The sequence below is a fragment of the Triturus cristatus genome, chromosome 10 (genome assembly GCF_964204655.1).
Source record: "Triturus cristatus chromosome 10, aTriCri1.1, whole genome shotgun sequence".
NCBI classification, from domain to species: Eukaryota; Metazoa; Chordata; class Amphibia; order Caudata; family Salamandridae; genus Triturus; species Triturus cristatus.
In genome coordinates this window covers 160,483,259-160,498,451 of record NC_140593.1, presented here as the reverse complement: position 1 = coordinate 160,498,451, position 15,193 = coordinate 160,483,259, and the positions used below count along the sequence as shown (strand labels likewise).

The following is a 15,193-nucleotide window of genomic DNA, read 5'->3' as shown; positions in this document are numbered from 1 at the left end:
GAAGTGGAAGGCAAGAAAATACGATGAACTTTCTAGACCCCGAGAAAACCCCAGGGTAACCGGTTCTCGCGCTCAGCCCTAAAGTGGAGAAACAGCTGATTAAGGTGCCTTTAGGAAGCCCTTGAGCTATGTTTAGCACTACGGCGTGCTATTTATGGAGGGGAAAACACGCGAGAGCAAACCCCGAGCAAATCCTTGCAATTTACAGTGAGCCCCCCACATAACCAAGGCACCCAGATTTAAACAGCAGCAGTTCTTTCTGTTACATAGGGTTTTATTTCATGAGCATGACTCTGCCTGGGAATTAAAGGTGCGCATCTTTTATTCTTCACACAGTCCCCATATTGCACACATTAGTAGTGCACTGACCTTCGTGAGAAATTGGTGCAAATGGAAAATGAAGGGCACATTGTCCCCATCAGAGTGTTATGAAATATTACAAGATAAAAGTATTTGCCGATGTTTAAGTGTGGTTTGAAATTTGGCCATATTTTTGTAAATGTTGCTTTTGCATTAGCAGCATCCAGTCAAGCACTGATGTTTCTTTCACGCATCACTTTATTCTTAACCCAACAAGGAGTTTTGTTACTGACATCTAAGCAAGAGCATGCCTTTAGAATCTCGTAAACATAGCAAGAGACCAGTGCACAAAGGTGACCGTGGAGGTGAGAACAGAGGTGGGTGGGATGCAGGCAGCAGAGGGTGGGTACCAGCTGGAGTCCATCATGTTTGGTAACTTGTAGACATAGCAAGAGGTCAGTGCACAAAGGTGACCGTGGAGGTGAGAACAGAGGTGGGTGGGATGCAGGCAGCAGAGGGTGGGTACCAGCTGGAGTCCATCATATTTGGTAACTTGTAGACATAGCAAGAGGTCAGTGCACAAAGGTGACCGTGGAGGTGAGAACAGAGGTGGGTGGGATGCAGGCAGCAGAGGGTGGGTACCAGCTGGAGTCCATCATGTTTGGTAAGAGACCAGTGCACATAGGTGACCGTGGAGGTGAGACCGGAGGTGGGTGGGATGCAGGCAGCAGAGGGTGGGTGCCAGCTGGAGTTCATTGTCAGAGGCTGAGATATTGATGAGGTATTGATTGAAGAAGAGAGTCTAAAGTTCTGACCTCAGAAGTAGGAGGGGAATTCACCAGATTTAGGAAGTGAACGGTTTCAGATCCTGACCTGACCTTCATCCACCTTGCCAGACACGATGGGGTGCTCAATTGTACCACTAGAGAGGTGATGCAGACTGGTGGAAGGGCCGGGTGGAGTTTTTGGAGGGCAGGTGAGAGTCTGTCAAACCTCAGGAGACCCTTCAGCAGCTGTTAAACAGTGTGAAAGAGGCTCTTCATCAGGTCTGGCGAGCTGGGAGCTGCTTCTGTGAAGATGTGTCAGGACCAGGCCTTGCACAGCTGTTCTAAAGTCTACTTCAAGGAGAACAACGGTGGCTTTGCAGAGAAGGACGAGTTGGTACAAAGTACTTTTTATATCGTGAAGCTGTACATCCGGCCACCTGTTTTTATGCATTTGCACTTTCTACCGTTCATGCATTTAACTCGGCATTTCTCCAAGTTGGTGCACGTGCTGCAGGCATAACAGCTCGGGAATGGAGAAACAAGCACTGCTCACTATTTACGAGCTGTGCTGTCTGCAGCTTATGCACCAACCTGCAGACATTCATGCCTTTTAAAACGTGCAAACTCCGAAATCCAGACACATCGCTAAGCCTTGTGTGAGCGCACATTTTCATGATTGGGCCCCACTTGAGCACACGCCTTCATGAAAGGGCCCCACTTGAGCGCACGCCTTCATGATAGGACCCGACGTGAGCGCACACCTTCATGATAGGGCCCTGCGTGAGAGCACACCTTACACCTTCATGATAGGGCCCTGCGTGAGAGCACACCTTCATGATAGGCACCTGTGTGAGCGCACACCTTCATGATTGGGCCCGCATGAGCGCACAACTCCAAGATAGAGCTCCCCGTGAGCACACACCTTTTTGATAGGGCCCCACGTGAGCGCACACCTTCATGATAGGGCCCTGCATGAGCGCACACCTTCATGATAGGGCACAGCATGCGTGCACATCTTTATGATAGTGACCTGTGTGAGCGCACACCTTCATGATAAGGCCCCACATGAGCATACACCTTCAAGATAGGGCCCCGAGTGAGTGCACACCTTCTTGATAGGGCCCCTCATGAGCGCATATCTTCATGATAGAGCCTGGTGTGAGCGGGCACCTTCATGATAGGGCCCGCATGAGCACACACCGTCATGATAGGGACCTGTGTGAGTGCACACCTTCATGATAGGGACCTGTGTGAACACACACCTTCATGATAGGGCCCCGCGTGAACACACACCTTCATGATAGGGCCCCGCGTGAGCACACACCTTCATGATAGGGACTTGTGTGAACACACACCTTCATGATAGGACCCCGCGTGAGCACACACCTTCATGATAGGGATCTGTGTGAGTGCACATCTTCATGATAGGGACCTGTGTGAACACACACCTTCATGATAGGGCCCGCGTGAGCACACAACTTCATGATAGGGACTTGTGTGAACACACACCTTCATGATAGGACCCCGCGTGAGCACACACCTTCATGATAGGGACCTGTGTGAACACACACCTTCATGATAGGGCCCTGCGTGAACACACACCTTCATGATAGGGCCCTGCGTGAACACACACATTCATGATAGGGCCCCGCGTAAATACACACCTTCATGATAGGGACCCGCGTGAGCACACACCTTCATGATAGGGACATGTGTGAACACACACCTTCATGATAGGGCCCCACGTGAACACACACCTTCATGATAGGGACTTGTGTGAACACACACCTTCATGATAGGACCCCGCGTGAGCACACACCTTCATGATAGGGATCTGTGTGAGTGCACATCTTCATGATAGGGACCTGTGTGAACACACACCTTCATGATAGGGCCCGCGTGAGCACACAACTTCATGATAGGGACTTGTGTGAACACACACCTTCATGATAGGACCCCGCGTGAGCACACACCTTCATGATAGGGACCTGTGTGAACACACACCTTCATGATAGGGCCCTGCGTGAACACACACCTTCATGATAGGGACCTGTGTGAACACACACCTTCATGATAGGGCCCTGCGTGAACACACACATTCATGATAGGGCCCCGCGTAAATACACACCTTCATGATAGGGACCCGCGTGAGCACACACCTTCATGATAGGGACATGTGTGAACACACACCTTCATGATAGGGCCCCACGTGAACACACACCTTCATGATAGGGACATTTGTGAGCACACACCTTCATGATAGGACCCCACGTGAACACACACCTTCATGATAGGACCCCGCGTGAACACACACCTTCATGATAGGGCCCGTGTGACCATACACCTTCATGATAGGGCCCTGCATGAGCACACACCCTTCATGATAGGGCCCTGAACTAAACTCTAGCTTCTCAGCTGTTCTTCTACAGACAGGAAAGAGTTCTGCAGTTCCTGTCTAGGTGCCTCACTCTATTTTAAACTCTCCTCAAAGTTGTAATTGTTTATAGCGTGGGGTAGTCGACAATACTGGGCTGAGCTGTATATCATGAAAACAACCCTCCTTTTATTGCAGCAGACAATGGTACATTCCTTTCCCACAGCCACTTCCTTGTGCACTGTCGCTGTTAATATTAAGTGGCAGCCCAGGGCCATTGAAATTATACTGCGGGGGACGGACCATTCTATCCGGCAGGAGGGATTAAATTATGAGGCAAGAAAGGCAAATTACGCGGCACAATACAGCATATTTTGTGATAGTATTACTTGATTATATTGTCATTTTTACACGTTTACACTGTTTGGGCGAACATTTCATCTCATTAGCACCAGTTTAACACACAAACACAGCATTGAGCACCAGAAAGGTGACCAGTCAACCTTTCACTGCACAACAAAAGACTTTGCCAATTTCGTAGTGCCTTTTGAGCTAGAAACATTTTTCTGTTAGAATCAGCAGATTTTGAAGCAGAGGATGGATTTCATGACCAATCCATTAAAATGTGGAATACTCTGCAGCTGAAAAATCGCATAATTCCACTGGCCTGGCATATATAGCGCACAATCTGCCATCCTTAGGGCATCAGAGCGCCTGTCTTGTGTCTGGTTATATTACTGCCAAATGTGTATTGTTCATGTTAGGTGCGAGGTGTGTGCATAGTGATGTGTGCTGTTCAGAGCACATTGATTCTCAACTTCTTGGCGCATCTGTGTGGCGTTGGACTTGCAGACAAGGTTCGGTCCATCGTTTAATATTGGACATTGTTACATCCATGGCCTTTTACCTGCAGTCACACGTGTGCTGAGAATTATGACAAGTTAACCCAAAAATGGAAAAAGTTAAAACACCTTATGTGAGTATGGTGCAAGATTGATACAAAGGGCAGTTTCTGAGAGTTGTGACCATAAGAACGGGTTAGACTAGCGGTCAAGGGTAGGTAAAGCAGGTGTTGTGAACGTCAACAATGTAGTACACCTTTGTGGGAACCTACAGAAGTTTTCCTGAACACACGTAAACAATTTTGGAAACTTCTAATTTGCAACTAAATGTCCTGGCATCGGTTGGGTGAAAATTCTCAATTTGTGGAAAAAGAATGGCAAGAATAGGGCCGGTAATGTTACTGGAGAAAAAAAGCAAAACAGAAAAAATAAGAAAGTCTAATTTCTTCACTTTCATAATCGATATAGTGCCTAGCTTTTGCATCTGTAAGGTTTTGGAACCAGATGCAAACATCTCAAAGCGATTTGTGGTTATGTGAAAACACATACATTAAGCACTCATAAATCTGGGCCAAATGGAAATGTTTGTGAATTACCAAAAATGATAATCCTACGTGTGTAAGTGTAGTTTATGCAATTTACAATTTAAGACTTTTTTGGGGAGCCTCGTGAATCTGGACAATAGAAGGAAGAAGGGGTTTGGTTAAGTGACTATGTGACGGCTGGTAGTAGAATCAAGAGAATGTACTTCTTCTGACCGCTTTGTGTGATCTTGGGCACATCAATTCAATCAATTTGCCTCATTTCCAATATTTTATAAAACCGGGTGTATTTGAAATTGGAACTTACATGGCCAGACCTATTGGCTTTGTCCGTTGCAGTTACTTGATTAGTCTAGCATTAGCTTACAGTGTTAATTGTATGTCTCATGAGAGGGGTGTACACGCAAACTATAGCAACTGTTTTATAATGCTGCCCTTTTATTTTCCAGAATTTAAGAAGTATTTTATCAGGGGAGATAAGATATTAGTTCTGCACCGGTTTTTCTCTTTCAATGGGCATAAAAGTTATTTTTAGTGTGCCTTCAGGCTTATACCACCCAGACCTCAGTTTTAGGACAGATCCTCGATTGTGGAGCTGTGCTCACCGGAAGTTACGTCACTTTCCATATGGTATGGAGCTGCTCAACAAACACTGTTGAAAACGTGGCATCTATTTTGCCTTGAGGATGGGAAACGTCTTGAGAATTGAGGAGTTGATGTAATATTAGTTGTGAGCGCGTGCATTTAAATCCAGACATTCTGCACACAACCTGTGACCTGCTTGTTATCAAAAGATAATATTCCGAATGTATCGTCTTCGTTTCAGGGACTTGTGATAGGCCCAGGTTACTTTGAGTCCCCAGCTCAGCCAGGAAGGCCAGAGTGGCCTTGGTCTGATAAAGGCTTGCTACATTCCATTCCATTATTTTGCATTTCCAATGTCTTACATTTGGAAATAGATGGCAAACACAAATTGTAGAAATGTGCTACACCTTCCTACCCAGGCGTGAACACGTCCACCTGCTGGTACTTGTCAATGTTTCACATGTGAGAGCGCCTGGAAATCTGTGCGCGAGGCACGTCAAGGAGCGGCAGTGTGCTTCTTTCCGGATACATGAAAATGTGGATATTGCCCCAAAAGAAGTGGTGTTATAGGAGCAAGGTATACTCAGACTCTAGCTGGTCAGGTCACCCCTCAAACTCTGGCTGGTCAGTTCTCTCTCAAACTCTGGCTGGTTAGTTCTCTCTCAAACTCTAACTAGACAGCTCTCCCTCAGGCTCGGGCTTGTCGGCTCTCTCTCAGACTCTTGCTAGACAGCTCTCCCTCAGACTCAGGCTGGTAAGCCCCCTCAGACTCAGGCTGGTCAGCCTCCCTCAGACTCAGGTTGGTAAGCCCCCTCAGACTCAGGCTGGTCAGCTCTCAGACTCAGTCAGGCTGGTCAGCTCTCCCTCAGACTCAGGCTTTTCAGCTTCCACTGAGACTAGCCTGGCCAGGGGTTACCCAACTTCAATCGAGTCTTGTGCCGGCAAACTCTCCCCCAGCTGACCCCCTACTCCTCCTCCCTCCCACCATATTTGGCTTTACTTGTGCTGGTGCCTGCCACCACGCACAGACTCCAGCTGGTCAGCGCCCCGTGGGCACAGTGGGGTCAGTAACCTTGCCAAGCAGCTCACCTTGGAAATGGACATGGTGAAGTAAACAAAGAGGCCGGTGGTGGAGGCGATCTGCAGCGCCAGGATGGCCATCACAGCCGTGGCGGGCCAGACGGGGCTGCACTTCTTCCGTGCCTTCGTCGCCCCCTCCTTCTCGGGGTCTTCCTCCTGCTTCCTGCCTCCTGGCGGGGGCATCATGCAGGCTGCGGAGTCGCTGCTGTCAGTGCGGTAGTACTGCTGTCCGTTCTGCTGGTGGTGAGCCATCGGACCCCCGGGATCACGCACACACACAAACAACACACACACAAACACAGGCAGACACACAGACACACACTGCCACTCAACGAGACGCCCGCCCCTGCCGGCCCGCTCGATCCCTCTGGCGCTCACACGGAAGAGGCAGCTCGGAAAAAGAAAAGCCGCACGGCTTCCAAGGAGGAGGGAAGAGGGCCGGGGGAGGGGCTGGGCCGGAGCGGCAACAAACTCCGCTGGAGCAGGGGGTGTGCCCGTGCCTGGCACCCGAGCACCAGCCGTGCCCCTGAACAACAGGGCCATGTGCGGGCGCACGGGTGTAAAACGCACTGTTTGTCCAAGCTCAGTCGCTGAGACCCCCACACTCTAACCCTCCCCCAAGCACATCTGTGAAGTTCACCCCTTTAAACTTTCAACAGTTCAGGCTCCCTGTTTCTGAGCTCTGGCAAAGGAGCAGAGTTGATCTGCCCAAGATCACACAAAGCCGCATGGATTTGAAAGCATCAAACATTCTTTCCAAGACTGTCGTTGTCAATAACATGCTGTGCTGTGGACTGGTGCACAGGGATCTGTTGAGAGTCTGTCACAGCGCCGGATACCCGCACAGATCTCAGGTTGTGTCATCTCAGTAATTAATCTCACGGAGTTCTGGACATCTCTTGCCCCCTGAGACAGGCAGTGCCGTTGTATGGAGCAAGCGATAGCCAAATGACGAATTACACAAACCAATGCAACAAAGCCGGGGCTGAGGACAGTGCCACGTACACGGCACCCTGTAAAATCACGGTATATCGGGGTGAGGATGTGGGGTAAGGACCAGAGCTGCTCACTTTGGACCTGGGGAACGAGGTTCGAGCATCGACTCAACAACATCCTGTGGTTCTGGGCAGCTCACATAATCTGCCCGGGTCTGCAACAAATGAATGAATGTGTCCTCCTTGAGTTCATGTGAAGCGCTCCAATACCTTCGGGTCGAGTTCGTGCTAAGTAAAACTGCAATCTCTCTCTCGCGCTCTCTCTCTCTCTCAGAACGTAGACAAACACGGGTATCAGAAGTATAAAGCCGTATAAAAGAAGGAAAGCGCAACGAGTGCAGGCACTTAGAATCCGAAGAGACATCACAGGACCGGAGAAACAACGCACGCACACGTAGCACGTGTCAGCTCGAGGTCTCGGGGCTTGGCGCCAGAAAGAAGACTGTGGCGCCAGGCGCTGTCTCCTAAAAGCCCGCCGTGCACCCCCAACGTCCACAATGTAAAGATGCAATTAACGCAGCGGGCGCATTAGTAGCGCGAGCCAACACTTGGGGTCACAGTCCCAGGAAGCAGAAGTCTACCATCCACTGTTATCAGTTCAAACGTGCTTACTTATCGACCTCAGAAGGATGAAGGTGTGAAATGCGGGCTATTTTTATTATTCGTAGTATTTGTACTATCACCATTATTATTATTATTAATGTTATGACTTCTATAATTAGCAGTATTACGACTATCGTTACTAGTAGATCTTCTTATAATAATAATTATTATTATGTTTACGGCTATTACCAGTCTTGTTATCCCACTATCATTACTAGTTTTTCTTTTCCTCCTTATTATTATTATTGGTTTTACTCCCCATTGCCCAAGTAATAATTATACATAGAATACCATCAACAGTTATATTTAAATACGTCTCTAAGCAGTAAGCACCGCCGATTACTAGCAATTTATAACGACAGTAAACCTGGCACAGTCATACACATTCCAAATGCGTTCCAGATCCGAAGGGTCAAGAAGGAGAAACTGCTGCCCCACTCCAAGAGTTCAATTCCCACTTGACATGGGCGAGGTAAGCCCGTTTGTTGACACTCGTGAGGTAAACTCAGTTGACACTCGTGAGGTAAACCCATTTGTTGATACTTGTAAAGTGAACCCATTTGTTGACACTCGTGAAGTAAACTCAATTGACACTCGTGAGGTAAACCCATTTGTTGATACTTGTAAAGTGAACCCATTTGTTGACACTCGTGAGGTAAACTCATTTGGTGACACTCGCGAGGACCCACTTTCACACTTGTGAGATAATCTCATTTGTTGACACTCATGAGGTAAACCCGTTTTTGATACTCGTGAGGTAAAATCATTGGTTGACGCTCGTGAGACAAAATCTTTTTTGGACGCTCGTGAGGTAAATCCATTTTTGGCATTCGTGGGGTAAATCCATTTTTGATACTCGTGAGGTAAACTCATTTGTTGACACGCGAGAACCCATTTTTGTTAACACTCACGAGGTAAACTCCTTTGTTGATACTCGTGAGGTAAACCCGTTTGTTGACCCTCGTGGGGTAAACTCATTAGTTGACACTCGTGTGGTAAACCCATTTGTTGACTCTAATGAAGCAAATCCATTTTTCACTCTCGTGAGGTAATCTCATTTATCGACACTCATGAGGTAAACCCATTTTCACACTTGTAAGGTAAACTCATTTGACAGTAGTGAAGTAAACCCATTTTGACACTCGTGATGTGAAAACCCATTGTTTGAAACTCGTGAGGAAATAATGTGTTAAGCTCGTGAGGTATAAACCCATTTTGACACTTGTGAGGTAAACTCATTTGTTGACACTCATGAGGTAAACTCATTTTTCACACTCGTGAGGTAAAATACAAATTTCCACACTCGTGAGGTAAATAACAATTGTTCACACTCGTGAGGTAAATAAATGCCAATTTTTCCACACTCGTGAGGTAAACTCCTCTGTTGACACTCGTGAGGAAAAATGGTGCCTAGCTCCGAAATGGTGGGCCAGGTGGTATAACCACCTGGCCCACCATGTATGCCTCCCCACCCCCCTGCTGAAAGTGAATGCAGACTGACCGGAGTCTTGTGGGCGCCTTCGGTACATTTTTGGGCGTCAGCTCCGAGCGAAGCTCGGGGAGGAAGGGACGGGCGGTCTCTTCCCAGGCTCTGGACCGTTTCCTTCAAGCTTTGCCAACGAGCCGCCCACTCACGCCGTACATGGCATTCATACCGGTGTCTCCAGGAATCCTCCTGCGTACAGTGTTAGAAGTGGGGGGGAACGGAAGGGCACGGCGTGCCCCTACTTTTAAAAATTATGCTAGTCCGTTCCCCTATTTCTTGATTTAAAAAAAGCGTCCCGGGACTGCCCTAATTCAGGCCCGGTTCTAGTAAGGGCTTGAAGGCAGGCGCGAAATGCCATGGGGCTCAAAGTGCTTCAAAGCCCGGGCGCGCACACACAGACAGTTTCAGAGATTATCGCAGCCGTACCTGAGTACTTCACAGGTCTTTAAAAGACCATTTACATGTTAACGAGGCTTTGTTTATTTTTTCACCCCTTCATCTCCAAAAGGGGCATGGCGAAAGGCGACAAATCCTTTCTTTGGCCGCGGTAACCTTTGCCTACTGTCCTGCTGCGTGGATATTCTTTTTCTACACAGCGCAGGAGAAAAGAAGTTTGTTTATTTTGATTCACCTTTCCCAACCCCTGCAGCTGCTCATCACTTCAGGCTGCGACACTAAGATTGACTAATGGAGTAGGTAGGAGAATGTGTCACTATTTGTTTTTCTTTTTAAATTCTGCACAGGCGCAGCAGGACATGTACTTTGTGTGTGCTTCATTTAATCCGTTTTTATCGTTATCATGGCTGATGCAGAACAACAATAGGACAATAAAAAAATGCCCAGATAACGCTGGGTATTAATGATCCTGCTGGAGAGCAATCATTTCTCTGTTAGTAGTTAAGTGCAGATGAACTGTATTTTATGTGGAAGCTCAGTGGGTTACTGTCATTGTGACAGAGATCCTTGTGTTACGAGCAGTTCAGAAGTTACAATCCTAACATAGGACAGTGACCAATGAACTGTCATCAAAGAGCTGCATGCAAACCTGAATGATATAGTTAGAACTTAGCGTTTTTTGTTTTGTGATTTAGTTAGAACTTCCCCAGTCTTTCATTATTCTAATGTTGCTAAAATGAGTATCTTTGGGCAGATATACATTTTTATCAGTAAAGCCAACCCCTAACCACTGGAGTACTCTTTAAATCCTGAGTTTGTGCTTCTCCAGACCAAACCCTCTTAAAATAACTGCTCACCAGTATGGATGACATGTGATTCATACACCTTGTAATCCTCATTGGCTTATGTGACATTCCCTGTAGGCTGATTTACATACTTGTATGATTCGTTGTCTCTGTATAATGTGTGCGTGGTGTAAAGTACTGACACACACTACACTGATATGAGTAGCGCTACACAACAAATGAAATGCATATGAGAGAGGGGCTACATAAAGATGAGGGGCACTGTTGGAGGGTGGCAGTGAGGGAATCCGAGGAGGAGGTAGTGGGAGTGGCTATGGAGCGATGAGGGGCACTGTTGGAGGGTGGCAGTGAGGGAATCCGAGGAAGAGGTCATGGGGGGGAGGGGGGAGCTAGGGAGAGATGAGGGGCACTGCTGGAGGATGGTAGTGAGGGATTCTGAGGAGAAGGTCATGAGGGGGAGGGGCTACAGCGAAATGAGGGGCACTGGTGGAGGGTGGCAGTGAGGGAATCCGAGGAGGAGGTCATGAGGGGGAGGGGCTATGGGGAGATGAGGAGCACTTGTGGCGTATGGCAGTGATTATTGGTGTTGCGCCAAAAAAGACTTTCGCATCAGCGCTAAAGCCGGCCTTGTCATGGCCTAAAGCCGGCCTTGTCATGGCCTAAAGCCGGCCTTGTCATGGCCTTTCTGTTTTGGTTATTTAATTAGCAGTCGGGTCATAAGGGCTACTGTGGAACATACTTTAAAGTATGTGCTAATTATATTTACTGCTATATTCAATGTTTTAAGTTTGAAGGTGATTTTACTAATGTTTTTACCGGGAAAAATGAAAGTGGAGCCCGATGGTGCCTGATATGGGGCTGGGGCCCAAGGTCAGCTGTGAGATAAGGTGCACTGGAGAGGAGTAGTGGATAATCAAGCCTGTAAGGGAGTGCGTTGCGGAGTCTGAGGTCAGGTGGAGGTAGCAATGAAGAGGGATCCTCCATGAAGGCTCGAACAGAGGGAGCCCAAGTAGTGTCACTTGCCTGATACTACCACCTCAGAAACCTCCTCTTCCCATCAAAGGAAAATTACATAGAAAAAACAGTTTTTGAGAGTGATAATATTTAGAAAGAGATTTGGAAAAGAGTGCGATTTACTGGGCCTTGTAAGACTAAGAAGAGATAAAGGAGGGCCCGGAGGATTTGCAGTCTGGGTGTTGCTACTCCCAAGATAATTTTGAAAAAAAACCTATAGGGTCAAATACTGCATTTTATTTTCAACACCCCATTTTTACACAAATTCTCTCAAAAGCCATTACTGTGCCAGGACAACATCCCCAGGAGTTGACCACATTTTTTTTCAAGATGCACAATATGTTCCTCCCATAAGTAAATATTTACCTCCACTTTGCCAAGGCCTGTGTTTTGTCCTGCTTGCTCACATGTTATCTCACTCAGGCTCACTACCCCCATTATTCATTCTCATTTACTTTCCCTTTTACTCACAATTGCTCACTTGCACTCACTCTTCAACATTCGGTATCAAATTCTCACTCACTCAGTCTCACCACTTTTTCCTACTCTGATTACCTCATTCTAACTTACAGTTTCACTTACTCTACGTGACTCCTTCTCACTCACTTTCTCTCACTTTCATCGACATACACTCTTTCACTCATGCTCAGTTACATTCAGGCACTCAATCATTCACACCCACATTTACTTACTCGCACTCATTCTTCTTTGCAGGACACTTGAATACATATGTGCTATACTATGTTTGAGCAGCTAGCTGGCTGACATGAATAAGAATTATTTATTTATTTATCTCACTTGTAAAGCGCACTTTCACCTAACAGGCATCCTGGTGCTGACAATCAAGAGTGCACAATTTGTGGATAAGAAGGAGCCCATGTGGGTTTCCGTGAGTCAGATCAGATTCTCTTGAAGAGTTCCTTTGTCTCTGAGCCCTGCTTAACACATGTGTACAGGAGGAGCCCTATATTCATGTCCTCAATGTTTGAGACAAAAAATACTCATTGATTTCTGAACAAGAGTAAAAGCGTTAAGGTAACATGTCGTTCCTGCTTATATTTTGCATGCTTTACATAATCCTGCATTCCCTATGAGTATTTGCTTTTCCCAGAATGTTCTTACTTTTTTTCAGGCACTGCCTAATTTGAAATGAGTCCCATCCAGGTGCTTATAATGGGGCAGAATTGGGTTGTAGGTGAAGACAGTGCGAGTTTCACTCAGTGGGGCAGAAGGGTGCTCGGTGGGGATAGGATGTGGCATTATGGCCAGAGCTACCAAATTTGGAACTGGGGAACCTGGTTCAGCCTTCATGCCTTGTCCATCAGACCACTCCTGAGGGAGCACCCATGATAGACTTTAGAAGGCCCCACTAGACCGTAGAAGCCCTGGTCTCTTAGCACCAGCAGGTGAACCCTACCGGCGGCCAGTTGGGTAAACTTGAAGCCCTGTCCACCACAATTCATACCCAGGTTCACCACCAGTCTTGCGGGCAGGTCTACAAAGCAGCACACCCTAGAGCAGCAGTGGCTTTGTCACGCAGTAGTTTTCCTGCAATAATAAAAGTCTCCCACACAACCCCCACGGTTTTTGACGCATTCATAGATTTACAAGGACTTGTAATCCTGGGAATGCGGCAAAATCTTGCGCTGCCCCAGAGGAGGCATAACTAGGAGAAATATCTATTTCTCCTTGCTTTTTCCTCTTTCAAACTGTACTTTATTCTGCAGCCCACATAGAAGGATGAAAAAGCCTCTCAAGATTGTTTAAAAACAATCTTGCATGCAAAGGCGGCACCCTTGCACCATGGGGCAAGTGTGCCTGCGTTGAAGCTAGGCTGTCGAAATGGCGCCAGTGCAGGAGGAAAAGACCGGAATGCACCATATTGGATAAATACGGCACATTCCCGCCCTTTCCCTGTGACGCAGGGCAGCGCAGCAAAGTAACTTGCTGTGCTGCCCTGCGCCACCATTCCCATAAATATGTCCCTAAGCTCACAAATAGTAAATTGACCACACTAATTATCTGTGTAAGAGCATGTATTGATAAACACAATGAGCCACTGACCTTTTTCTTGGACCTTGTTGAGTTGCCAAGCACAGCAGCAGATCTAATCTTAGATGCCTTACTTGCATGCTTAGAGACACGGTTTTGCTGATGAGTATTTAAAAAGTCATTTGGTTCAGCTTGTAACAGATGGTGCTTCCAATATGATAGGTAGGAAATCTGGTGTGGCAACTCTTCTGAAACTGAAATATCCACAGTTGAGTGTATGGCACTGTGCTAACCACAAGCTGGAGCTTGCTGTGGGTGATGTTTGTAAAGAAGTCGCAGGCATTAATCAGCTCAAATTTTTTTGGGATAAACTATATACCACCTACCATGCCTCTCCGAAAAATCAGAGAGAGCTTGGGGAATGTGCTCTGGAGGTAGAAGTAAGACTTCTGGCAATTGGAAAGGTGCTAGATGTACGTTGGGTGTCCTCAAGTGAAAGATCTGTGAGAGCTGTTTGGAATAACTACAAAGGACTTATTAAACATTTCATGGAATCTTCCGAAGACTCAACGAGGAGTGACATTGAGCAGAGGAAATATGCTGGTTTAAACCGTTTATTAACCTCCCTGGTGTTTGTTGAAAATATGGGCATTTTATATGATGCTCTCACAGAATTGGGTGACCTATCCAGAAGGCTGCAGCGGCGTGATATGACCATATATGAGGCCGATCGTTCAATACAGATGCAGATTTTAGTGTTTAAATCAATGGCTGATGCACCTGGGCCCTTTGTTTGCTACAACTGCATTAGATGCTGCTGAACGGATGCAGTTTGCTGGTGTAGGACTGCAACAGAACAAAGGCTGTGTTAGCATCAATAGGGCACAGTTCTTTAGGAGCTTAGCAAATAACCTGAGAAAAAGGATGACAATGTCTAATGCATCAAATGTTTCTAGATGCACAACCACAAACAATGATGAAATAGAATACAAAGAGTTAGTACATAGAATGAAACTCCTACAACCAGTTTATTGGCCAGATCCAGTAGACATCTTATACGGTGAGGGAGAATTACAAAACCTTTGTAGCAGGTTGCATGTATTTGAAACCAGGCAGTACATCCTTGGTTTCAGAGAGTACAAACAAAATAAAAATTGCATCTCTGAAAGCCTGAAACCATTAATGCACATTATAAACACCTTTTGTACCTCAACTGCTGAATGTGAACGGGGCTTTAGTGTAATGAATGATGTGCTCACACCACTGCGGAACAGAATATCAATCAATCGTCTGTCTTCTACAATGTTCATAAATATCGTGGGGCCACCTGTCATAGAATTTAAACCTGAATTTTATGTTCAGAAATGGTTAGAAAAAGGGAGGAGAAGTGCAGATGAAAGAAACTGCATGG

The 15,193-nt window shown here is 46.6% G+C and overlaps 1 protein-coding gene across 1 annotated transcript in view; it reads right to left on the bottom strand.

Moving 5' to 3' along the window:
• LOC146789141 (tumor necrosis factor ligand superfamily member 10-like) overlaps positions 1–6,887 on the bottom strand; it is a 44,569-nt gene extending 37,682 nt beyond the window's left edge. The window contains exon 1 of the mRNA XM_085630717.1: positions 6,500–6,887. Within this exon, the coding sequence (XP_085486843.1) occupies positions 6,500–6,742 (243 nt within the window). The 5' untranslated portion in view covers positions 6,743–6,887. The remainder of the gene's footprint in view (positions 1–6,499) is intronic.
• Between the last annotated feature and the right edge of the window lie 8,306 nt (positions 6,888–15,193).